Source organism: Betta splendens, chromosome 3 (assembly GCF_900634795.4).
Source record: "Betta splendens chromosome 3, fBetSpl5.4, whole genome shotgun sequence".
Lineage (NCBI taxonomy): Eukaryota > Metazoa > Chordata > Actinopteri > Anabantiformes > Osphronemidae > Betta > Betta splendens.
Genome location: NC_040883.2, coordinates 7080497 through 7107626, shown reverse-complemented (window position 1 = coordinate 7107626; position 27130 = coordinate 7080497). Strand labels below are relative to the sequence as shown.

The 27130-nt window shown below is 42.0% G+C and overlaps 1 protein-coding gene across 2 annotated transcripts in view; it reads left to right on the top strand.

Annotated features, from left to right (window-relative positions):
• The window catches only part of itfg1 (integrin alpha FG-GAP repeat containing 1), an 85652-nt gene that overhangs the window by 12233 nt on the left and 46289 nt on the right, over positions 1–27130 (top strand). For both annotated transcript variants that reach the window (XM_029143749.3, XM_029143750.3), the window contains exons 7-10: positions 6442–6491; positions 9868–9952; positions 18158–18258; positions 26165–26316. In XM_029143749.3, coding sequence (XP_028999582.1) covers positions 6442–6491; positions 9868–9952; positions 18158–18258; positions 26165–26316 — 388 coding nt within the window. The remainder of the gene's footprint in view (positions 1–6441; positions 6492–9867; positions 9953–18157; positions 18259–26164; positions 26317–27130) is intronic.

The following is a 27130-nucleotide window of genomic DNA, read 5'->3' as shown; positions in this document are numbered from 1 at the left end:
CTTCGATACAGTATTCATTGTCAGCTGTGTGAGGTATGAACTTTTCCAAATAATGTCTAAACAATTTAATTTACCACTTATGGACTTCAAGAAAAGTATAGAAATATCTCAGCAACGAGGCTAGTGGAATCTTACAGTACAGTAGCTTTATTCCAATTGTTGCTACAAAGGGTCTGAATACATTTCCCAGTGTGATATTTTACGTTATCGTTTTAGCTTTAAACATGCTTTTTAAATCAGTTTGACTAACAAACATCCACTTAAGACCCAGCCAGAATGTGAATAGTTAGAAAATAATTTGGGATACAAGGAGACAGTGGTTAATCAGTGAGTCATATCCAGTGAGTCTGTTAATTGTTATTGTTTTGACTCTAACAGCTATTAGTTGTGCTGCTTATGCGCCGGTGTGTAATTTGCAATACAGTATGTTCCGAAAGGAGCAGCTCTGTTTTGATTTTTTTGTGTGTTGTGTAATAGCCTTAATTGTCCTTTCACACATGTAGATTTGTGTTTATCCTCCATCTGACAATTAGAGATAGTTCCACAATGACACTGACCAGGAGTAGCCGCCAATCTGTTTAAAACTACTCTGACCTATTTGTCTATACAAATTTTCCGGTTCTTTATACCTGACCGTTTCTGCCACATCCAAGCCATAAATCGATCGTTCACTTGGCATCTCCTGACCTTGACGTGCCATCATTACGAGTTAATGAGCGTTATTGGTCACCTGTTATTGGTACAACTTCAGAGAGTTGTACCGTAGCTTTGTCTGCGTGGACCTGACTTTTCTTGCAAGTCGGCGCAGGCCTTAGACTCCTGACAGCTCCATAAAAACACACCATTACTTTTAATAAGCTGCTAATTGGAGCCTCGCAAGCACAGGCTTGCAGAATAAAATGCTCATTTAGTGAACGTTAATGAGACTCGCTGTTGCCACAATGCTGAAAGCAATGTGGGTGGGTTAGGTTGTAGTGTGTGTAGTACACAGGCGTACTGCACATACCGCGTTCACGTTCTCTCTGGCTGTTTGCAGCATTATTGTTTTGGGGTTTTTTTGTTTCACGAGAAAAACAGCCTTTTCAATTCGTAAATGGCCCGAGTGAGATTAAAAAGTGCACCTGTTCTAATAATGAGCCATACATTTTAACAAATGGTGTTTATTGACTTACTGTATGTGCAAAAAATCTTAAAGGTTTTTAAGCTGAATGGGTATTGTTATAAATACATATTATGAGGTGAAGTTGGTTAACCTTGATGTACTGTATGTTTGTTTGTCATCATAATATCATACAAAGACCGCTGTTACCTGTTCATACTTTAACTCAGTCACTTCATATTAACTGCAATGACGGCACTGTTCTGGGCTAGAGCAAGAAAGATAAAGGGGTACAGTGCTGTATGCGTGTGCAGGGAGTAATAGGCAGATAATGTAAGGAGATGGTATGGGCTCTCGCCTTCTGCTGTCTGTTCTCCTCAATGTCAGAGTTCTCCTCCCCTGCTGAGGCTTAGCACCCGCCTAGCATCACCCTATCTGTTTATACAGAGGCTAATAGGAAGCCTGCTCTTTATCCCCACACTGAGGCCCAACATAATGGAATAGAGAGACATAATGCTGCTCGAGTCAAACAGTCAGCGGAGGCCTTTAAATTGCTTCCAATCCCCGTAACAAATCTGATGGAGAGGCTATGAATAACTCAAAAGACCTCTTCTCTTCTCTTCTCTTTCACTCCTTTCATCCCACCTCTACTTCTATAAAGGAGTCTAAACCTAAATATCAACTTGGAAAAACTTACTTGACTTCACTTTTATAGCGCTGAGCACCTAATGAGAGCGTTTTATCTACCTACTAAACTCCTGCTTTTACTGGCTAACAGCAACTTCATTAAAATACATTTTAAAAAAGCAATATTTTATTTGACAGCGGTAGCACTTTTAATTAATGTCTAAGTTGCATAAGTTAGCACAAAATATTAAAAAGTAGTTGAAACGTTATTTGCGAAGAAGCAGGGTTCTCATTATCACCCTCTCAAGTAACTGACCACTTTCTGACCTGATTCTTTCTCTCTTTATTTCTCTCTGCTTACTGTTGTTGAAATAAATACACCAGTTTAACTGTGATTTTAAAATGTGGTCATGTTATTGTGTTTAAATTATCTGGCTACAACCACATGTAATGCAAGTATATCCGGATCCAGTAATTATTTGACAGAAGGGCAAAAGATCCCAGTTGTTTCACTGACTAACGTTTTGTTTAGTTTACTGTATAGATTAATGCTGCAACACACTAAAAATAATGTACGTCAGAATCATGCTTACCACTGTGTATCATCAACTTTTCTCCTAATTATGCCTCTGGGAACTGAGGAAACTAAATGTTGGACTTTTTGTGGAATATTTAACTATTCTTGCTGAATGTAAAGACTTCCGCTGCTCAGACTTTTTGATTCACACATTTTCAACTGGGTGAAGAACTGGGGAATGGGATCTCTGTAATGGTGCTGTAAGGTTGTAAACACTTGCCAGACCTTGTTCACCTCAGCCTCATAGAGCATATAAGTGCTGCGCTGGGGCCTACAGTACATCCCCAGATCTGCAGCAGTGCTAGTCTGTGGTACAGTTTAGCGTTTTTTTTTTTTTGTTGTTGTGCTGTTTGTGTTAATACACTTGAGCTGTGGCAGTTGTTGTTCTCAGCACCCTGTTATTAGCAACAAACACACATGCAATTATTCTGTTAGTGAGAAAGGGCTGGTTGATTGTGGATGATTGGCTGAAACACAGCCCGATGGGTGGAAAAAAATTGACATGCAGATGCACACACAGATATTTAAATAATACAGGGAAATCATCCGTGCACTGCGAAGGCGGGAGTTTGTGTGTTTACGCAGGCTGCTCTTCTTGTACTTGCTCGTGTGGGTGTGACATTGTGCTTTTTGAAGTATCATTTATAGGGAAGAGACAATTTCTGACAACTGAAAAACGTTAGTGTGGAGCAACACGGGAGAATCCAGTGATTATAGATTGACTCTCCCGCACTTAATGGCTTAACATGCTTTTATTTTTTTTGTGTTTTGTTTGGTTTTGCCTATTCAGATGTGCCTTGAACCAAATGGCCTTAGCCTCTAGAATCCATATCTAACTTTTTCTAAGTGTCTGCTGCGTTCACAGTTTGCACGCCTTTAATTATCCGGCGACATGACATACCACTTAGAGCTCTGAATCCCTGTTGCTGTTATGCAACCCCACCCTCCCACACAAGCCCATTTATATACCTCAATTATGCATGCATCTTTCCTAAGTGGTGGGGTATGACAGCTCTATTAGCTTTAGCTTTGAATATGTTTATACATTCATAGTGCACCAAATCAGTGGTGTTTGTTGAGTCGTTTTGGGTCTGGATGTCTGTAGAGTAGTAGTTATGTCAATGTGATAAATAAAACCGTGTGTGACATATGTAAAATAAAAGGTACGGATGCACAAAGTATTCTCCAAGCTGTGTAAGTAGATTTCTCTTCATTATGACTATATATATATATAAAATATAGCTTTCCTACAGACTTTCTAAAGTAGGTCCAAAGGACTGATAACACAATTTGCTGAAAAACTAGAAACAGTAATAGACGTAGAGAAATGTGATAATGTGCTTCACAGAGACAAGTATCCTAATTTAAACCAAAGCAGACTTGCCGTGATAAAATCAGTACACCAGTGCAATAGAAATTAACCACTTTAATACACAAAGGACTTTCAATTTAGAGCTAGTCTGTCTGTTCCATCCAATTCCTCTCTGCTTTGTTTTGTTCTGTTCCATTTTACGCCATCTCCTTTAACTTGAATGGACCCTAAAAGGCCCTTGGTGGCTCAGTAAAAGTCCCTGGAACGGTGAAAGTGTGTTAAAGTGAGCGATGGCGGCAGCAGAAACGTTTATATTGCTTAGTGGCAGCCCTTTATGACAGCCTATGGAATACGTCTTGGCTCAGAGCATGAGAAAAGGGAGAGGGAACAGAGACAATGCTTTGAAGGAGATAATGTCAGGCGAATACTTTAACATTACCTTTTTTATTGTTTTAAAAATAGGCCTTTTCTGTGTGTACATACTGACCTTGGCACAAGGACTTGACAGTCAAACCAGCAAAGGGGAACTGACAGACAGTCGGGACTTTAATTACTAAAAAAAATTATATTTTTGGAGAAAAAAAGTTTTGTACCGTTGAACTTGGATAAAGTACGACGCAAGTGGGGAGTTGAGGAGCGAAGAGAGGAAGTGCACCCACAGCGCGAATGTTAAGTGTTTACAAGATGAATATCCCCCTGTACACGTCCCCGCTCTTCTGTCTGCCACATGCCTCTCGCACTGACACGTCGCCATCGCGCCTAATCAGCCAATCACGGCTGGATTCTGTCAAAGAGGCCTGATTGGCTGATTAGCCAAGCTCATCAACACACCACCCGGTGTGACTACACACACTGTTAGCCGGGCAAGCACACACCCTCAATGTGCAATTTAGTGAAGAGTGTGTGTGTGTGTGTGTGTGTGTGTGTGTGTGTGTGTGTGTGTGTGTGTGTGTGTGTGTGTGTGTGTGTGTGTGTGTGTGTGTGTGTGTGTGTGTGTGTGTGTGTGTGTGTGTGTGTGTGTGTGTGTGTGTGTGTGTGTGTGTGTTTTAGCTTCTTTGCATTCATTAACAAAGTTTGTAGTCTGTGTGGGCAAGATGTCTGCAGGTCCACAATGTTTTCAAACTTAAAGTTAAACCTGAACGGTCTCAGCACCTTAAGCGTCTTAAGCATGATCTAACTATGCAGCTGTGCCTGTTATTTCAGATAGCTGTAGGCATGTGTGTTTGTGGTGGTGGGTCAGGGCTGGCATGTGCGAAAGTGGCAAGTCTTTACATTAATTGCTGTAATTGGTTTAACATAAATACACTGGCATCCATGTTTTCTTATAAATAAAAACAACGGTACGACATCATCAAGTATAACTATTATTTTAGAGCAATATTTAATTGAACCCTTGTAGCAGTAAGTAACAATTAAGTCACATGTTTTTGTTACAGTTCGTAGGCTCTTCATTAGTGTGATCTAGCGTTGTAAAGCATAAGATGCAGCTAGCTACACATACTGTAGTGTAACCCACATGGGCAGGATGTTACACAGTAAACCTCTTCTCGAGGAATCACTTTCTCACAGCTTAGTTTCTCCTCGGTTCAGGGGATGACTGCTGTGGAATCCAGGGATAACATTTCAGAGCATATCCGTGAAAGAGCAAGGGCTGCTTTAGATTGGCACGCTCAAAGACGCACGCTTTTCACTCAAAACTCTGCTTGACTTTAGTACTTTCTTTTAGATTTTTGCTATCTAATAAATATATTCTCGCCCCTTCCATCTTGAACTCTGTGATTTGACATTCCACTACAGTATATGCATGATACAGGATTACCACTAAAGCCTCCATCATTGCATGCACTCTTAATTCTCCCTGTTATTATTGCTTTTCTTTCCCTCGTTCATCACTTATTCTCTCATTATTAGTTTTTACCATGCAGAGCACGACAACATTGGATTATAGGAGAGCCCTGAGGCAGATCAATGCCAATATTTATTTCATGTCCAATTACTGGGCCTGTACTGCAGTCCAGCGTGAGCGGTGATGAAAGTAAACGTCCTCTTACAGAGAGACGCGCAGCACGCATTAGAAGTGCAGCGTAAGCTTCGACAGCAAGGAGTAGGAGTACACGCACAGGTTACAGGATTCCTACAAAGCAAGCTACAGGCATGACCAGGGGGTGAAACCTCCAGAAAGCTCAGTGAAATCCTGTTGCCTTCCATGGGAGATCTCCCTACTCTCCCTTGTTTTGTCTGTTTTTCTTCTATGTCTTTGGAAGCTTTACTGTCTATTGAGCAGTCGTTCCCTGTCTAACTTTTCAATTGCTAAAAAATAAACCTTAATTATATTTTAAATTTCCACACTGCTTGTCTCAAAGTCTTTATTTCCAGCCCCCCTGGTGGAAAACGCTGCTTCAGCACGTTAAGTTGATCACCACACCTCTTGCAAAGCATGACGTCTCGTGGGTCACAGGTCACAGCATCCAGCTTGCTGATGTCTGGCTAACAGCTCGCTAACAGCCCATTAAAGGGCCCGTTATCAGCCAAAGCAACACTCGGTGGGCAGCGGTGAATGGACCTCATGATTCTAGCTGTAGAGTTTGACACTGTAGAGGGATTGATTCATTCATTCATTAGCAAATAAACAAACACAGACATTTACCAGTCTCAGATCATCAGATATGTTCAGAGTCTGAGAATTTAGTACATTTTCCATTGACTTTGTTTCTACTAATGGGTTTCATAAAACATCTAATACAGTATATGTATATTTGTATGTATGTATAATATGAGTATTTTGTACTGTATGTTTGACTGTGATTTGTGTTGATCCCATTGCAGATTTGTTCCTAACAGCCGAAAACTCTAAATTTGAAACCTGGCTCAACAAGGTAAGGAGCCTTTTGTTCTTTTGTTCTGATGCCTGTCTTCTCCACAGCCCGGTTCTGTCACAAGTGACTACAGCCTCAGTGATGCTTTGTTTGACCAACACTCATTAGATCAAAAGCTAATCTGTACTTCACCTTTAAGTACTGCAGGTACCACCAGTGTGGTCATGAAGAGGAAGGATATAAATGCCCACTTCTCAGTTTTTCACATCCTCATACCACCCATTTGTTTTCCTAATAAGACAAAGGGATGTGCAAAGCTTCGTTGGGCTGGGGGTACATGTTGTCACTGCTGCAGGACTGCTCAATATTCTGGGAGAGCAGAAAGGGGAGACTGACTCTGAGTTTTTGTCGAAGGGGCCTAGTTGAAATTCTGCATGCCGAGGCACAAGCTCAACAGTAGTCTATCTTATCACAGAGAAGAGGAATAGGAGAAAGGAAGCTGGGAGAGGCACGGAGACCGAGAAAGAGATTGAAGGGTTCAGCAGAGTCAGAATGTGTGTGGGCAGAGAAAAACTAAGCAGGCGCAAAACAGCAAATAAACTTCCAGACCTGCAAAACCGTTCTCTAATGGGAGGCAGGAATGTTAAAGAGTCTAGATGGCACAAGAAAATCTGAATAAAAATAAAATTAAAGCTTAACGTTTGGTTCAAAGCTCAGGCCAAATTAAGAGCCATTGGTTTCTGGCTTCTGGTGTGACACTGTGGGTTTTGCCTGTTTTGCTACTTTTCAGGCAAGAAATAAAAGAAATGAAGTGGAGTGAAATTTCTATAAGCCTTGGTACCGATATTCAAGATCCTTGGAGAATAAATTATGTTAACTGCGGCTTTAGCTCTCACTTTTTATCTAGTGTAACCTTGTAGGTCTGTTTTTATTGAAATACCCTCACAACTGTTGCATAGATCACGATCGTAAAAAAAAAAAAAAATACTCACTATCCAGAGAATCATTCCTAACATTTTGTGTCCTTTGACCCCCTCATCTTGCACCATATTCAGCTCATATAAAATTCAGTTCAACAGTCCTACAGTTTTCAGATGTTTTTTTTTTTATGTACAAATTTTAGCATACGTAGCTTAATACTCGCGCAGAGCCTGTGCTAACTATCGTGCAGCAGGAAATGTGGAATTACACATTTGTAACAGCTGGACCTGTGCTTTCTCCCAGTAAAGATATGAAAAGCTTGATTTGGTGATTGGGGAAGAACAAAGATTATCTTTGTAAGCTCACAACAAGCCTGACAGAAAAGCATGCTGATGTCAATAATGCACCTGTGTATAATCAAACATCATTCAGTGTTTTGTTAGGTTTTCACCCCATGCTTTTATTAGAGGGGTCAGTGTCTCATTCAGTGTTCCTTTATGATTTTATACTCTGTTCCAACCGCTAATTGATTGATTAAGCCTCATTGTTTGGCGAAGTGAGTCCGTAAATCCGTTTGAAACGGAGTTCGGCCCCAGGGATTTAGGGGGAAGACAAAGACACCGCCACAGACCAGTCAGAGGGAGTTTTAGCCTCGCCTGTAAACAGCTGGTGCTCTGCAGTTTACGTGTAGCACTCAATCTCATTCTGTTCTCCGGGCCACGAAAAAGCCAAATGCTTTCCTTTCATCCTGCTGCATTCCCTGTGCTTTTCTGTTGCTTTCACCAGAAATGCTCAAACAAGTGCTCACATCCACGCGCGAATGATTTCAAAAATTCTCTTCATCCAGTGGCACAAAGGACATACTGTACGTGGCCTTGAAAGCACGCACACACACACCCACTCTGTCTATATACAGCACACAGACACACACAACACGTCCGTATCCCAGCATCCTCAGAGCATTAGACCCCGGTTAATCCCACTGTGAGGTCTTTGGTTCAATGCAGCTGCATCTATCGGTCACAGGCCAGCTCACTCCTCTTTCTCCAGCGCTTTTTTTAATTACTTTTCTCTGTTTTCTTTCAACCTAAGTCTCCTTCCACCGCAGCCTGTTTCTCTGTATCCCTGCGATTACACAGGAAAAGGTAGACACAGTGGGAAGGTGGCAGCAATGTGGAAAGATGAGTCCTGAAACATGTTTTCCATCACCAGCAAGCAGAGACCATGAGTCTCCTAAAAAAGCTGATATTGTAATATTATAAATGCAAATTCCTGAGATTTTCCTTCACACACTCCCCAGGCCATGCACACAACCATAATCCACCAGGCTACGGAATTAGATATTTATTATTTTGTCTTTGTTACAAAGAAATGTTATTGATTCTGATTAACCCACTTGGCTTTAACTATTCTTGTTCAGAAATTCTGTACCTGGTGGTTCGCCAAATCCCCTACACCTTGATTACAAAAATTACAGGTTTTTGTTGTTCAATTGCTCCACTTTATGTAAACAAACTGAAATGTAGACATTTTTTTTAACATTATAACCCTAATGCATAGCGTGGTCTGTGAGAACAGTTAGGGCAAACACTAAAACAGGTATCTGACAATGATATGTTACTCTCTGAAGTTACTTCTACTACTTTCTGCACTTGTGTAATAACTAATGTACATACATACGTATAATACACATGAATAGGCTTTGCTTTTTTTGCACTCGTTTAGATTTTTTTCTTTTTACATACAGCACAGTGTGTCTTTCCTGTCTTTGATGAGATATAGTATATGTGTTACTTTTAGTATGTGTGGATCTTGGTAATAAGTAAAAACACCTTGATTTTTTTTTTATTAATCAACAAAAGAAATGTGATTATTCCCTTTACATTACATACCTTAGTGCGTTACATTTATAATCTATAGGATTTCAACAGTTGGTTGGGCAAGAAAAGCAAGTTAATTATGCACGACACATGAAGTTGATGTCACTTAGTAACTTTCTATCTTACCATGATACTGTACTAACGTATTAGAAAATGGATTTAGACAGATGTGTTAACCTTTAGAAAAGCTCAGTAGTAACAGCACAGGTCTAACGTTTGCTGATGATTGTTTGTCTGTCTATTGTAGATATTTCATCAGAAAACAGCTTGTTACATCTACAATGGTCTTCTACCTTGTAAACACCGTACTCAGGATTAATTTAATTTTGAAAATATATTTTCTTTCAAACACAAAGACATTTGAAAGTCTAATGTCTTTCGGTTTATTAATTATTAGGATTTGCTTTTTACTGGTTTTTGTGTCTTTAAATTGTTTCCCCACACAGAACATAATGTTCTGCTTCTCATTGAAGACCTCTTGAGCCTTTTGGACTTTGATGTTCATGTTGTGATGTTTTTCAGTAAACTATTTTTAACAAAAAGTTGACTTATTCATGACACCGACCCTGCTGTTCAGTGGTTGAACCTGCATAAACTCTTATTCTCTGTTCATACAGTATGTTTTGTTCTTTCAGGACGGGAAATTCACCAGAGAAGACGTCATGCCAACCAACCCGCCAGAAGCCGCTGTCATCGGCCAGTCTGCCTTTGTTGACTTTGGTAAGAATGAGGAGAATGTCTTGTGATTCCACTTGCCTACTGGGTTTATGCGAGGTCGCACCCAACTAGAAATTCATATTAAACCGTTATATCTGCCATGTGCGTGCGTGTGTGTGTGGCAGATCCCAAGTGCTTTAAGCTCGCTCTGCATTTGAAGCTTCAAAATAAGACGCTCTGATATTTTTGGCTTGAGAATTTACAGCTTTCTCATCAAATCACATTTACACACACGTACAGTACACACACTCAGTGTTCACCCTTTATCAGCCAGGCTAATCTTAAGTGCGTGTGCACACAGTAGCAGACACAGCGTTGTACACAGTACACTGCGATGCACACACTCAATCCCAAACAGAGCCAGATTTATGTGAACATCTTATCCCCTTAAACAATCTTGGCCGGTATTATTCATTGTTCAGCTCAGCTTTACATTTATTCTCAGCAAATCTCGGCTTGCTTTCTAATCTCCAAGCCGCAGCCTGTGCACCGCACTGTGGCCTTTGGTCCTATGTCAGCTGGGTTAGAGGAAGCTTTTGGAGGCTTATTATGAATGTTATTAAGGTTAATATGACTTGAAGGAGCAATGCGATGCTATAAAACAGCATCTGATTCCTTTGTTCCTCAGCTTATCCTCTCAGATGTACAGTGACAGACACATAGTGGGCTTTACTGTATATTGAAGGTTCCTGTGAGTAAATGAACCTCCACACTTCAAGCCCAATTGGAGAAAGCATCACTTTTAAGATGGATGACGTTTGCTGTGATTATCTTTAACTATACAATGAATATTAAATAAGTAAAGACATTTACAGTGATATAAATTAAATTTTCTATAATTATAAAATGACAAAGTATTAAAAAGTTGATAAGAAGTGTGATTTAGCCTTCAAGTAAATCTCTAGGTTTATGTGTTCCTGTATTTTTTTTTTCTGCAGTGTGTGACATTATAACTCAGTTTGACCTATGTGCTGTCATTAGCTGTGTAATGTTCGGTGCACTTTTAATTAACTTCTTGATTTGTGTGGCTCTCATGCATTTCAGCGCTGACACAAGCATGCAGGTCGGGCTTCACGCTGATAAACACCTCCTTATTGGCATGATTAATCTGTTAATCTCATTGTAGCTAGGGGTGTCCATCAAACATTTAGCCGACAAACTTCCCCTTCCCAAATTGGCAATAATATAAGAGCCAGAGGGGAAATGACCTATATACAGTGTGCGCGTGTCCTGAGGGAATCTGGGTGACAGCATGTGTTTGTGTAATTTGCTGGAACGTGTGTGTATTTCATTCATCATCTCTACAGGGCGGTGACCTTTTTTTCTTTAAATCTCGAGCTTATCTTAACAAAAAAACTTTTTTTCATTTCTATAATCTCCTCCTTGTTTTTCCTCGTCCTCCTACGGCTCCGAAATGTCACTTCAAGACGTTGCCCTCGTTAGCTGGGAATTGAAGTCTTTGAGGGTCACGCTTCTAATAATCTGCCAAATTCCGGAGGAGAGATGCCTTGCAGGATGTTGTGTCTTTTTTTTTCCTCCTCCCCGTTTTGTCTGCCTGGCTCAGCCCCTTCCCGGCTGTCGCTGTCTATCTTTATTTCTCTTGATCTTTCCTATATCTCCTATCTACAGCTTATACACGCTTGTTTTCCTTCTCCTCCTTCTGTTCCTCATCTTAACAGCTTTAGGTGTCACTGGATCTTGAGATTATATTAGCGTCCTGGAAAAGGACCACCGTGACCCTGTCTTATTTCAACACCTGCTCTCGAGGATTCTGTCAAGGAGGTTAAAGACCCTCAATTCAATTTGATTAGAACTGATGTCATTTGTCAGAATTTTCTAATATTCTGTAAAACAATAATATCTAATACTACAAATGTAGTAATATGTAGTTTATATGTGTGGTGCATTTGAGTCTTTAGGGGTTTTTTCTGCATGACTCATATTGACAGACTGAGATACTTTGTGCCAATCAGAGTGGAGATAGTGTTTGTTATAGAACCAATGGGGATGAATGGGAGAAGTCAGGGAACGAGCTTCAACCAAAAATACTCACAAAACTGAAAGAAACGGTGCAGTCTCAGGTTCACACTCTAAATATTTTAATGCCACAGCCCGAGGCAAGTTTTGCTTTTTCCTTTATATTCTGCTGTACATGGAGGACAAACATACACCCGCAACCCAAAGTCAATACAAAGGTGAGCCAGTGATGCCTTACTGTGTTATATTTAGTCTAAACACGATTCATCAGTTGGTTTTCATCAGTTGCATAAAAAGGTTAAAACAGATGTGTAAAATTTTCACAAATGTTGTTACTAATTTCATCATCGTGTCAGTATTTGAGAAATGGATCGTTTTAAGTTTTTAAACCACCTTCACAACCCTATTGTCAGCAAAGGTTTTTGGGCCCATGTCTCGTCGAAGAGCCTGGCAGCAGTGTGGGGAAATTGCTCGGCATGCGATGAACCTCGTCTTTCTAGCCAATTAGAGAGAGCCAAAGTCGAGGGGGCATGGGAATATTAAACAGGTTTCTGCTGTAGTACTGTAGAGGCTTTAAGCTGCTGTGACTGATGCTCGGGTTTCAAACTACTGATTTTCTGCATTACCTCAAATATGAGGTACAAGGATTTGATTGATTTAAGTTCACTACATCACTTGTAATAATAACATTTTAGATGAAGCTCTAACCCACAGTCCAGAAGGGTTGGGAACATAACCTTTGTGAACAGAATGAAATTCAGCACAGGAATGTTCACTAATTTACATTTATAGGAAGTATTGTATTTTGAATTCTAACTGTTCTCACACATTTCTAAACAAATGGCAGAAAAGATCAGTTAATGTCACAGTAGCCTTAAATTGTTCATTTGTTGCTGTTTTTCTTTTTCTTCTTCTATTTGTTATCTGCCTGCTGTATGTACAGTATGGTAGATTATTAGCATTAGGTCATATCTCTGTTTACAGGGCTGGGATGAAAGAGAACAAAAAGCAGAAGGCAAATAAAAAAGTGAGGAATTGACACACATTTAACATGACCACAGATAAAAAGGAAGGATAGCAATATATGTACAGTAAAATGAAAAGTAATGAGTAAGAAGGAAAGGAGAGAAGGAGCAGAGAGCAGATATAGGTTCCTGTGGATTATTACCATAACACATCACATGGACAGTTCTCAGTCGAAATTAGTTCAGTTTTTTTCACAAAATAAAGATTTGCATGAATTTATTCAAACTAATGCTAATTTTTTTCACCTCAACTATGAATATTCATTTACTAAGATGCAACTTTACTCCTACAAAACTACACCATAACACTTTAAGTCAGTCACATAGAACACGTGTGGAAACCTAAACTCACTGCTCTCTTTAACTGTCGCTCTATTTGCCGCTGAGGTCTCAGATACTGGACTGACTCTCCCATCACACGTGACCTGAAACAGAGAGAGATCATTTGGGTCTAATCCTTATGTTTGCAATTCCACGTTGTTAAAATTCATCAGTCCGCTTAACTGGTAACGTGTGCGGAAGCGCGTGCGTGTGGATGGTGGTGGATGCACTCAGGAATGTGCCCCCGTGCCTGTGCCTGTGTGCTAGCGGGTGTGTTTCCAGCTCCAGACTCCTAATAGATGCACAGCATATGCCAGACAAAACAGGCCCATCTGCCTTATCACTGAGGTAATTGCATTTTTCAAAGTGACAGCGCACGATGCATAATTCATCATTAGGTAAAGCACAACCAAGTCTCACAAGCGAGCGTGTCAGCGAGCTTCACTGCAGGTAGGATGGAGGGATGCTGCTCTGCGACCAGCAGCTCGCCAAGATAGGGCTTTTTTTTCAGGCAGTGAGATGTGTATGTGTTTGGAAGTGATATTTAAATTTGAAAAGGTTGCCATCAGTGTGCACGCGTGTGTGTGTGCGCTCATGTGTGTGCCGGTAAGTCAGCATGTTAACAGGACAGCCTATTTCTCTCTGCTCTCCCCTCGGGCGCTTCTTCTCCACTCATCGTATTATATATTGTGTTACAGCCAGTCTCTCCTCCTCTCCTTCTCTTCTGTCTGCCTCATTCTCTCCTCAACCACTCTGTACCTTTCACACTGTTTTTCTTGCCTTTTCTTCCTTTTGTGTGCTTTCTCCTTCCACTGTCTCTCCTGTCATGCTTTCAGCCAGTCTGCTTCTCCTTCCCGCTCACTCTCCTTTTTCATTCTCTCATTCTCCGTCACGTCGGGTCTCGGCTTCAGATACCTGCAGACATGAGCATACCTGTAGAATATGAGCCACAGTACCGGGTTCTGTTGGGCCAGTTAAGGTCTGAATCATTGTGTGTGGAGTTTCACACGCAGTCCAGATTATACTTGAAATGCATCCCTCCAGACCACATTAATGGAGTCAAAATACAGCAGTGAGAAGATGATGATTTTTAAGGAGATTGCTAACGTTTAAAAATATTCCACTCCACATGCAAATGATCAAATGTCTCCTGGGTTTACAGTCTTCAACTTCACATACTGGATTCATTTCATTTGCACATATGCAATGTTGTTTGATGCAAATTACAAAGTGCATCTGACACAAAAGCGTCCTTCACCAAATCGAAAACCCACATGTCCTTTTTTTTATTTTGAGATCCTATGGACAGTAATTATGCATAAGTAGTGCTCTCAATTACAAAGACTCTTCCTCAGACTAATTAGACTCTATTCAGAAATATTCTAGTGTCTCCGTGTCTGCAGTGTCATCTTCTGGTGACCTGTCTGTGTCCCTGTGCCCCACTGTCATTGCCAATCGGAATGGTACACATGTGGCACGGCGATGTTTTGCTCTTTTGCTTCCAGATGTGCATCCTGATTGCATTCATGTTTACTGTACACTCACTAGTGTACAGTACAGGTCACTAGTCTAACCTGAAAGACTGATGGAAGTCCCACAACATGTTTCATGGCCCCTGGACCCACAATCTGAGTCAGTTGGTGATTTTGTGTAGACATAGAAGATACCGAGACACCTGCATTTTACAGAACTTCAAGTTTTTAAAAATTTTATAACCTTTGAATGAAGCGACTTCATTGTTGCTTGTGCTTCACAATCTGTGTATGGTTTTGAGGTCCTTATTTCTCATTGATGCACTGAAACTAAATGAAGCTTCCTAAATTCAAACTTACACTATGGAAGGTGTATTGTTGATGCCATTTTGACATCTTTCTTTCATTTCAACATTCAGCATTCAAAAGAGATCCATTGCTCAACTGTACCGGATCATACAGTTCATAGTAAAACCCAGGCTTCTGTCATGTGCAGTCGTGCGTGTGTTTATTTGATTTGCATTGTTATTGGTGCCGTAGTCTATGAATGCCAATTTTCCAAACTCTCGCTCATCTCCCTCACCCTCTCCTCCTTTGCCGTTGTTTATAGCTGTTTTCTGTTTTCTTCCCATGCCCGTCCTTCACAGACCTTCCCTCTCCTCACAACTTTCTCCATCTCAGCCCGTACCTGCAGTTCTCTCCCTCTGCGACTCTCTCAGCCAATCTCCATCACACCACGCATCGTCAGCGGGAAGGAGAGATGAAAAGTGCAGTGGTGGAATGAAGGGAGGGATAGAATGAGGTTGAATAAAGGGGGGGGTATACGAGAAACAGAGGCGTGAAGAAGAGTGTAATAGAGGAGGAGAGGGAGTGGGATTGACAGAAAAGTGTGGTAGAAGAGAAGAAAGAATATCTGAGGAGAGGGGTGAAGGAAAGCATAGCGGGAATAGGAGACTGATGAATAGTTAGATGAAGGAAAGACAGGTGGGACAGAGGGGGAACATCTGTGTGTGTGTGTGTGTGTGTGTGTGTGTGTGTGTGTGTGTGTGTGTGTGTGTGTGTGTGTGTGTGTGTGTGTGTGTGTGTGTGTGTGTGTGTGTGTGTGTGTGTGTGTGTGTGTGTGTGTGTGTGTGTGTGTGCGCGCGTGTGCGCGTGTGCGTGCGTGCGCGTGCGCAGAAGGGCTGATAAGAATCGCAGACAGAATGCTGAGTGACAACCGCTGCAGGATTAAATTAGTCCTCACTGTACCTCACATCTGCACACCTCTATCTACAGTAGAGTTACAGTGTGATGAAGGCATTGATGCTTTCTGTGATGAACTTATACGCTGTATTTCATTTGCTTCCAGTAAACTGACAGTAATGCAGCTGATGAGAACGTATTGCCCACATCAATGTCCAGTAAATGTCCTGCCTTTTGTGTCCAGACACTGCACTTTGCTACTGTACTCCACAGCTGTAGTTACTGTACGTGCAGCGCTCCTGCGGCCTCTGATAATGTATGTGCTAATTGATGTTCCATTTAGAAAATAGGCTAATTGGGTTTGTGAGACAAATGAAGCTGTTGAGCCTGAGATATCCCACTGTTTAGTCACTGGCATGGGCCGAGCTCCAACAGCTCAATTGTGAGTTTCCCATAATGCATTTGCATTATTGGCGTTCAGCATCTCGTCCAAGGACACTTTGACATGTTCGCCCAGAGGAGCTGGGATCAAATCGCCAACCCTGTGTTTAGCGGATGAGCCGCTCTGGCATCTGCCTGGGAGCTGCAGCCTGATAGCAGGGCCTCCTTTTGTCTGAGCCATTTTAATATGTACGTCACTGAATCACTTTTATTATTTGCAATTACTAGTTTTGAACTACTAACCTGAAATATTAAAAAATAATACCAATTAATAATACTAAAATAATAATAAAATACCTTTTACATTTTTATTACATATGCCACCACTAACTTTTTCTATCATGATTAAATAGGACTTACTGTGTCGATATAGTGTGATATAGTTTGTATATTATGAAACTACATTTTTATTAACAAGATGAATGTCTGTCTAGATTTATATAGGCAGGTGAGGTGAACGCAGACGGGTGCATGTAATCTGTGAAATCACTCATCACAGCTTGGAGGGCTACAGTTAAATGGCAGCAGGGCTGCAGGGCTTTTTCTTGGCCTTTTCATCCTCTCCATTTGAAAACTGTCCAGTTACAGTGAACCAGACCATTCAGCCATGTCTGGTTCTGGCCTGTGATCAGCACTTCTGTCCAGCTCTACAGCCTTGCCTCCTCAGCTCCTGGTGGATTTCTGGTCTTCCGGAGGGTTTTTCTTTTTTTTTTTTTTTAATTTCTCCTTTTTCCCTCCTGGGGCTATAAATTCTGACTAATCGTTCTGGCCATTTGTTTTCTCAGGATATTGATTAACCCGTAAATCAATTGGCTGGTGTACCGTACAGTTAAAGTTAACCGCGTGGTCCTTTTTTTAGCAGCAGGACTACATTAAAGCTTAACATTCAGTCATTTATCTTGAGATCATCATCACTCAGTCGCCTTCTGTGAGATTCTTTGTTAAATTAGCATTTTTTTATATAAATTCAGCTTAAAGCCCGGAAGATATTTCACCTCTCTAGAGTATATTTAATGTCTTACGCCTGTATATACCAACCTTGGAAAAGGAGAGTGCTAATGCATGGTCTCAAAAGCTGAGCCGAAGAGCACAGACCTTTTATTTATTTGCTAATTGCCTTTTTTTTCCACTTTGGATTTGTTCACAACGCAGCGGAAGACTACATGACAGGAGGGCAGGTTAATCAGAAGGCTGTTTGTTCTGCTGAAATAAACACGATGAAAAGTAAACTCAGTCAACATGACTTAATGAGGGATTGTTTTGTCATGTCGAGCATGCGTGTACGGTAACTGTGTGTAATCTAAAGCTGAACCTGCTGCACCGACCGACGTCTTTGAGCTTTGAAGAGCCGTGGTTCTGATTACGGAGGCCCTGTCCCCGCTTGTACGTCAGCCGAAGCCTGCGTGGCGCTATGAGCAAACTGTAACGCTTAATAGCAATGAAAATCGGTGGAGAAAATGATATTTCAAGTCGTCTTTTCAAATTTAAGTCGGCATCAAAGTCAGCCAGGCGCTGCTTGGCGTGTGTTTGCTCGTAAGGAAAAAGCAGGTGGTCCTGTGATCCGACTCACACGTGGAATTAAAAAAAAAAAAAAATCACCAGCAAATTTCTTTTGTTGCCAGAAACCGGCGCTGTGCTCTATGTCGACGCAGCAACAAATCATCAATATTGTGATGGAGTAAAAATATTAAATTAGCACAGTTTTGGAAAACAAAAAGGCTCCACGTTCCCACTGGTTCAGCCCAGCATTGTTGCTGCTCGGTCTAATTCTCTGTGTCTGTTTCTGGCAGATGGCGATGGCTCGCAGGACCACCTCCTCCCTGTGTGTTTGGATCCTGCCTGTAAGCAGAGTAGAGTTTTCCTCGCCAAGTCAAGCACGAAGGAGAAGGAGGTACATTATCCACATCTACATCCCATAAACGCAATAACAGGTTTATTACATGCCAATAACGTTGATCAGATGCTTTCTACTGCACGTATAGCATGTAGGTGATCTCTCCTTCATTTTCCCCTAAAACGCACACTTGAATACACTTTTCTCTCTTCTGATGTGCTGAAGAGTTGCTTTACTCAACGTGTCTTTATCCTTGACTTTTTTGTATAATTAAGTCCAGATGTACAGTGATTGCTGTCACTCCTGCTGTGTTAAAAGACTAATATGCATCTACAGTTAAGTAATCACAGTGTAAGTATATTACAGGAGTAGTTCAACTAATGATAGAACGATTGACCTTAAACTGAAGGGATTTATGTAGCTTCCTGCATTCAAGAATTCATGAATGGGAGAAATGGGTAATGGTGGTACAAGAAGGGCTTTGATGACTTTACCTTGACGACCAGGAAATTGTGACGCCCACTTTTGCCATCGACCTCTATAGTGGACAGCATGAAAATCAGCTGTACTCTGTTCAGGTCAACACATGTTCATACCTACACAACTATAGTTTGCCCTTGGCTTGTTAAACCTCCATGAACCTCAAAATATGTCCAGTTCCTGGTCTGGCTCCACATCCAGCTGTTCTTGGACACGACTCTATGCAGGTCAGTGGGGTAGTTCAAATACGACTGACCAGTGAGTGACCCAAACCAAAGTTCTGGTTTGTAGGACAAGCGAACTACAGTCTGACGCTACTTGAGCATTTCTCACATCCAGAGGCTCCTTCGGTGCCAGAGCCGCTGTTTCTCTGCACAATGACAGTCTATTTCAGGAAGGCAGTGAACACAGAGCTCACTCGCTCAGAAAAACATCAGTGCCGATCCAGTGGGTGTCAGTTTGTCTGCAGAGCCGTGCAGGATAGGAGTATGAGATATGCACACACACAGCTAGTCTGATTGGTGTGCATGCGCACGGACATGTTCACTCACTGCTGCTATTACGCTCATATGAACACACAGTAGCTCCACCGCCACCACCTACATGCCATCTTGTGTGATTCTTTTCACTTGCATCCTACCATTTGGCAGGAGACCCCCCCCCCCTTCCTTTTTCTTCCTTCTCTTGCCACCACAGAACTAGATTGCACTTTTTTTCCCCTGATCCAAAATAGAAATGTTACAAGCTTATCTGCATGTCCGCCTACACACACACACAGACACACACTTACACACGTGCACACAAGTGACGCACACACAGAGATGCACACTCCCTGTGGACATGCCTTCTTTGTTTGCCTGTCAGCGATGTAAGAAACGATGATTGAAGGAAGGCGTGAAAGGAGGAGTGTTGATGGAAGGAGAGGTGAGGCAGAGAGAGGAGGACTTATCGGCACTGATGGATGAAGGGAACACATGTTGTGTTTTGTGTCGCTGTGTGTTTGAGAGACAGTCATCACTGTCAGAGAGAGAGAGAGAGAGAGAGCCGGGCGGTGAAGGAAAGGGTGGGCGTAGGAAGTAGAAACAGACTCTCCAAGCTTTGTGCTGTGATAGGGTGATGATAATATACAGGCATTATATTAACTTAATTAAGAAAAAAGCCATAGACACAGAATTAATGTGTCTCTATCACTGCCCCATTGGTCAGTCATTTTTTATTATTTAAACATCCTTGGACCCATTTTATGCCTTATTTCAGAAGGAAAAGTATGAGTGTAAGGATTGAAAAGAAGTAGGAAAGAGGAGAGGAAGGAGGAAAGGAAGAAAGTAAAAGAAGGAAGGGAGGATTAGAGGAAGCCAGAGAATCGAGGTCTCTTTCTATTACCAGGATCCCGTCAGGGGCAGCGAAGGCAGACGGAGCGAGTGGCGAGTGGATAAAGAATGCGATGCGTACGCTGCATCCAGGCAAAGGCATGCGGCGTGCACGGAGGCCCCGCTGAGCCCAAACCGCCGAGTAACTATAGTTCATCTCCGCAAAGCAATTCATTCCATCCTTCCTTCGCAGCCACAGCGCCGCCGCTCCAGGGCCTTTAGTTCACCATATCGGAGGAAACCGCAGGGGGCTCCCAACATCTCTCTGCACATTTACTGTAATCTGGACCTGCTTTTATTTTTAGTCTTACAGTCTGTGCTGTATCTCCACCAGATCTTATTGCAAATGGTATTGTTTGTGTGTAACTCTACAATATGTCTTTGCAATTCCTGTCCAATCAGAATTGCAAAATCAGAACCCTGTGGGGCCACGAAATATGTTGCTGGAATTTTCTTGCTTGTTGATTAAGTTTTTTTTTTTTTTTCATATACAGTATCTGGCTGCAGGTTGCTTTTATGCATTTGGAACCAGTAACAATCCTTCAAGACAGTATTGTGTAATAGATGAGAATCATCACCGGTGCCTCAAACTGTACGGAGATTAACCATGATGTTTTATAACATTAAGCTTATGTAACACTTTAGGTGTGGGTCAAACAAACAGACCTTCAGTCTGTGAAACAAATCCATTAAAGCCCAGTCTTTAAAATGACTGCCGTGTCGTTGCGGCGCTTTATTATACTGCGTCTGCTTGTGTGTGCGTGAACCACAGCGGTCCTCGGTGCTGAGTGCAGGCTGACGCAGCTCCCTCACACGCAGTCCATCAAGCATCAGTGAGTGATTAACCCTAAATGGCAACTGTTGGCCACAGTCCACCTCCCCTGGCTCTGTGGCAAACAGAAGCAGTGGAGCATTGATTAGCTTTGAGAACGCTGCTGCCGTCTGTGCTAGCTGATGTTGACTGAATTCTAACAGCAGTGAGATTCCATAAAGAAAAAAAAAATCAATTATCCTGTTACTGTAAAGCCTTATGCAGTACATTTGGAACACGCTTGTTGTGCAGTTATATTGCACGAGAATAATGTGATTCGCGTAAAACGGCTTATACAGTTGAGTTTGTTTGCTTGCCTGTGTGCATCTAACGCACACACGCAAAACACACCAACCGTCGGCGTGAAGACCGGGCCAGCGGCCCACTGATGCTGGCCAGACAGGGTGAGGACGGACAGTGGGAGCCAGACAGCCTCCTCCCAGTCCTCCCAGTCCTCCCAGTCAGCCCGTCAGCCAGTGGTCAGAAAGGTGACACTGACAGCAGGTAGCTGTGCTGTAGCCGCCCAGCTGACACCAAAGCATATGGTCTCACTCCATCTCTGGCTCCGACTTGCTGTTTTTTTTTTTCAGGGACAAACTACAGAATGACCTCATTTCTACCTGATTATGAAGTGCAGTCTGTTTATAGGAATGTTTCAGTGCAATATGAAGAAGAGTGACTATAGTTCTGCTGTTCGAACTCGTCACTCTTTATGCGAAACATGTTTGGGTTAAAGAGCTGCACGTAACTGATCAGACATACACGTACACAGGCTGCACAGCGGCCAGTTCCGCTGGCAGCCACGTACAGTCAATTCGATGATGAACACAACGCTGTGTTTGGAACAGATGCTTTGCAATGAGGCTGATGTGATGAGCAAACAGTGGGAAGTTGGATTTATGAAGTTTAAGGGAGGCGTGATGTGTTTATTGTCTTTTGTTTGCATGATGGGCTATAACCTCAGTAGAAGTAGATTTAATATCATAATTACCATCTTGGATTAGGTTGTTTTTACTATTTAAACTCGTGTATATGAGCCAAGCAAGACGTTTGCAAGGAGACCAGAATAAGACCAGACCTGCTTTCATAGATCTCAGCCCCACGCTGTCTTTCAGTGCCAGTTCTAATGTGATGAGCGTTACAGTCATTGTATTGCTGGGATCATAAAAGCCATTGCTTCATTACATGCCTGTTTTTTTTTTTTATCCATTGGCCTGCCCTGTTGTCTGCCGACGTCTCAGTATCTCTCCACATCGCCCCGAAACCCCACCGCCAGCTCCGCCGCAGGCCGCCCACATTTTAATTTCTTGGCCTAATGAAGCGGGAGCTCTCTCCGCCAAGCTGAATCAATGGGAATCTGCAGCAGGTCGCCTCGTTCTCGTTTTAGTCATCAGCAGAGCCGATAGGGCATTTTTATGTTAGGGGTCCACGCCTGCGCCCCTCTGGGTTTCATGCTGTGTGTGTGTGTGTGCGTGTGTGTTTTCTCGCTCTTTGATAAAAAGCCATTTGTATGCGGGATTCCTCCCTTCACCTGCCATTAAAGGTGTCAGATCACCTCACCTTCTCCAGTCGCGTCACCGTCTTCATCTCCATTCACTGGGTCGGTCAAATCTCCGCTAACACACTTACACACACATACACACTCTCTCTTTAGTGTTAATATGTTGACATTTGAACCAGCGAATGTCAATATGGAGATATTTAGACTTAAGAGTGTCTGACTGGGAGGACGTTGGGCCACAGATTAATCTATGAAGACACACACTTGACATTATTCAAATACTCTGCTATATTTAGTGATTAAATGTCACAACGAAGGGGGAACTGCCTCATCATTTATTTAAGGAGCTCTTATATCAGGTGGGTTATTCAATGCTGCTTCTCTGAAAATAAAAAAAAAGGTTTTGATTAGATTAGTAACCTTTATTATCCCCACTAACGCCAGAATGATTTTGCCCAGATTCCCCACACAATATCGCCTTAGCAGTGGAAAACAGAACACAGGGGAAACACTGTCTCATCTCACGGAGTGGAACTGTTATACATTACTGGTTTCCCCTTCTGCTCCACTTCCACTTGTGCCGCTGTGCTTTGCAATATTATCTGCTAATGCACCGCAATTATACCTTTCATCATCTGCCTTTGTTCTGCCATATGTCCACACAGTATGAGCTCCGCGTATCAGTGCCATTAGGCAGTGGCTGGGAAATACAATCAGCTTCTTTTTTTTATGCCAAGACATCAATATAATGTGTAGAGAGAGGTAGCTGTAATAATCCAAGATCGATTTGACAGAATTAACCTTAGAGCCCTGCTTAATTAAGTATATTTCTCACACATTATTGCGTTAATGTATTCATATAAACCCATATCCAAGTATGAGCAGTAATATCATCACTCTAATGTCTATTATCTCTCTTTATATTATAATAGTTCATCATCTCCCTCTCTATATACTCTTCTAGTCTTCAGCCCTTCTCCCATGTTGTCTTTGGGCGTGTGTGTCTCTATTGACTAGATGCTGTTGGTATTCTCCATGCTCTTCCTCTTTTCTCCTCTAATCAGATTAGAAAAAAGCGACAGGCAGTGTTGTGATTGCCTCAGGGCCAACGCCAGCGCGCTGGTCTGCTGATAAGGCAGGCGGCCAGCAAAGACCTCGCTCTGTCCCAGGAGGGAGCGTCGACACCGCACGGGCGGCGGACCCAAGGACCAAAGATAAACTCATCACTCAATTAATTTGCCTCTTAGACTGTGAGGCTAGTGCGTGGTAGACGCAGGTGATCTGGTATTAAATAGCTCATACTAATACTTGTAGTGGTTTTAGGTAGCTTGAAATGGGGTTTTTATGTTTGATATTGAAGGCAAATGTCCTTTGATTATAAAACGGTGTCCTGTCCTTGTGCCTTGAGCTGTAGTATCACTGATTCTTTTATCAGTACTTACAATAATCTGCAGATTTTCTCAAATTTGTTTCATGTCACTTATCTTCACTCCTTTTTTATTTTTCTCCCCTCTCTTATCCTGCGTATCCTATTTTTTTCCCTCAGTCTCACTAATTGCTTTCAGACTTATTAGATCCCCTCAGATAGAACCTCACCCAAGCTATAAATATCTGGTGTTTGGCCTCATCATCGTCTTAGAAAAACAAAATAATGGTCCGGTCTCAGTTTGTGTGTGAAGAGTTTACCATGCAGCATATGTGCATGTGTCATCACGCTAACTGGCCACAATGGGCTGGAGGCAACCTCTGACTGTATGTCTTGACGCCGCTCCGCCAGCCGTGGCTCGGTGATTATGTCCAGCTCGCCCGTTTGCTCTGGATGGCGATAATCATAGCCAAGCTTCACGCCCATATGGCAGCCTGTCAGCCTCTTAAACAACATGTGCTCAGTGGTCACTTAATGAGAGCTTGGCTGGCTGCGTCGCATTAAACCTCCAAGTTCGTTCTATCCTCTAAAACCATATAGATGCGGCCCCCTTGCTTTTGTGACACCATCTGTGTATAGAGGAGCATAATAACTTGTTGTCAACTCGCTTCTGCCCAAAGAGGGTCAGTCTGGGTCGCTCCCTGTCCAGGGACAGTTGGCTAAGTTTGATAATAAAGGTACTGCCTTAATTAGAAAAAATAATTACATATCTAGCGATATCTGAGATATTAAACGCAAATGAGAAATAAGTTTTGTCAACAGTAGTGAGTGGCTTAATTCCCAGACCTGTTTGACCTAAAACCTTTCAGTTTGTACCGTGTGTCTACAATATTCACCAGTTATTTAAAACTTGAGCTACCTTGTTATTACAGATTATAAGAAAAATAATGAGATGATGGCGAGAGGTATCCCATCGTTAACGTGACCTTCAGTCGCCCCATCACACCTGCCACTCAGGCCACAGTGTGTTACCGCTACATCAGGACCTGTGTTCACGTAGTGTGCACAGCTGCTGTGCAGGTAATCTACATCAGCGGCATCACTGCTTGTGTGATCCGTTTCGAGCTAATTGGTAATCGGCTGTGTGTCTCGGACACGGTGGTCGTATTAAGAGCTATTAGCGCCGGTCCTGGTGAGTGTCTCTCCGGTGACTGCCGCCTGCACCTGCTCCCACTCTTTTCCATTCATGAATTGCCGGCATCTGGCCACATGCCTCGCCGCGATCCAAACAGGCCGCTGAGTTTAGCTCCGACTCCCAAAGTTGTTTTTTACTGGTGAAACTGGGAAATATATTGTGGCGCAGACAGGCAAAAGACCTTATTAACGACGTTAGCCGGAGCCAATTTGAGTAAGTACTACACGGTCTCCTGACATGTGCTGAGCGCTCACTAACAAACCCGAGCATCAATGTGTCACATTTTATGGATGCAACATTTTCTGATGGGCTCTGATACACCTGTCAGCCATTCAAATATACTGCCACTATAAAGTTAACAATTGAGTGTCTGTTTTATAGGGAGCAGTGAATGAGCGATAGGAATTGATTTTAGATACAGTCACGTACCGTGTCGGAGTAAAACCTGAACGAGGATGTACATTTTAAACACATTGGCTATAATTAGAACCTAATGGACTAATGAATTAATAATTGTTTAGTTTTTATGTTGCACTATACAGAAACCGTTTATGTACAGGACAGAACACCCTCTATTGAATAGTGATTCATGCCTCCCATGAACCACCATTCACGATGGCACAGAGGTAGGAATTATCGCATGATAATGGTTTCTCTCTCCTTGGAAACGCCTCCCTGTCTTCTATTATATGTAATTCCCAGGAGGATACTGGCGAACAACTCATTGTAATGGCCCTAATGAAAGCGGACCAGCATGCATGTCACTGATTGGAACTCCATTAAAATGAATTTACTGTGGACGCGTCGGTAGCTTTCTACTGCAAAAAACAGAAAAAAAGAAAATAATAAGTAACGGCTTCTGCTGCAGTCGCCTGCAGTCGGTGGAATCGTAGGGAGGCAGAGCAAGAACGGAAGACGTTGCAGTGAGTAAGTGTGAGTAAGTGAGTCCAAGCGCCGACGGGTGCTTGTGTGTTTGAAAAATGACGCCGCTGCTTCAATGAAATAGTTTGCGTTAAGCAAGAGGTGGTAATGGTCTCAGCAAGGTTTTCAAGAGCGGTCTCCAATGAGCTGTTAGGTTTAATGTGCACCTTTGTCCTAATGTAAACATCAGTCAGAGGCAGTGTTGGACCACAGCCCCTCGTCCAGCAGCGTTACTGCTCTCCCATGTTTGTGTTATCCTGAGGTTTCTCTGTAACCATCGATCATAATTTTTACCTTTCTGTGTGGACTGTTGTTACAGTGGTTTCAGGTGCCGTTGGACTTCCAGCAAAAGGAAACCCAATGGGGTTTTGTGCCAGGAAACCTGGAGCAGCCCTTGGCCCTGCACCTCGGGGACTACAACCTGGACGGCTTCCCCGACGCCCTGGTGATCCTCCGAAACACCAGTGGCAGGTAGGAGGAACATACAGACACAGCTTCATCTACTATATTGGTTGGAGGGTGTTCTTAATAGGGTTCATAGATAAGGCAGGATAGGTTTTACTTATTAATGTCTAATAAAGAAAATCAACAAATCTTTATTTGGCAGCAAATCCACTGGAAACATGTCAAATACTGTCTGAAGCTGAAACCAACTGCTCGCTCTGTTTTCTCAGCATCAATCTATGCAGCTCTGCCCCACATGTCAAACGATGTGAACTGTTATTACTCTGGTTTAAAATAACAGCAACTATGTCACAGGAATCAAAGACACACAAATCCTATAATCAAAAGTCTGACAAATGCACATTTCATTTGCGATGTAGCTTATATGAGATTGTGTTTGCTATTGTGTTTCAGCCCAACATGAAAAAGAATTGATTAAAATTTAATAACTCAAGATACATACTTAAATGGCTTATGCAAATCTGTTAAGCTTTCAGAACTATAATCTTTTTTTTCCAGTTGTTACAACACGGAGGGTGGATGAAGTCATTAAATTACTGTGAAATAGCTGCTCACCCAATTCTACATGCCTGCGCGAAAATAAGAAAAATTATTATAGTATAGAAACGCTAAAACTGGTATAATGTTTATTTTTCCTTTGCATTATAGCAGAAATAAAGGTTATTTATATTTCGTTTTTTTATATTTTATGCCGAGATTAACAATATATTGTTAAACCAGTATCCAACTGTAAAATCAGTCATCATTATTGATCCTATTTATTGTGTACTCATTAGATTACAATTGAATCTTCTCCTGCTTTTATTTGATGCACTTCTTA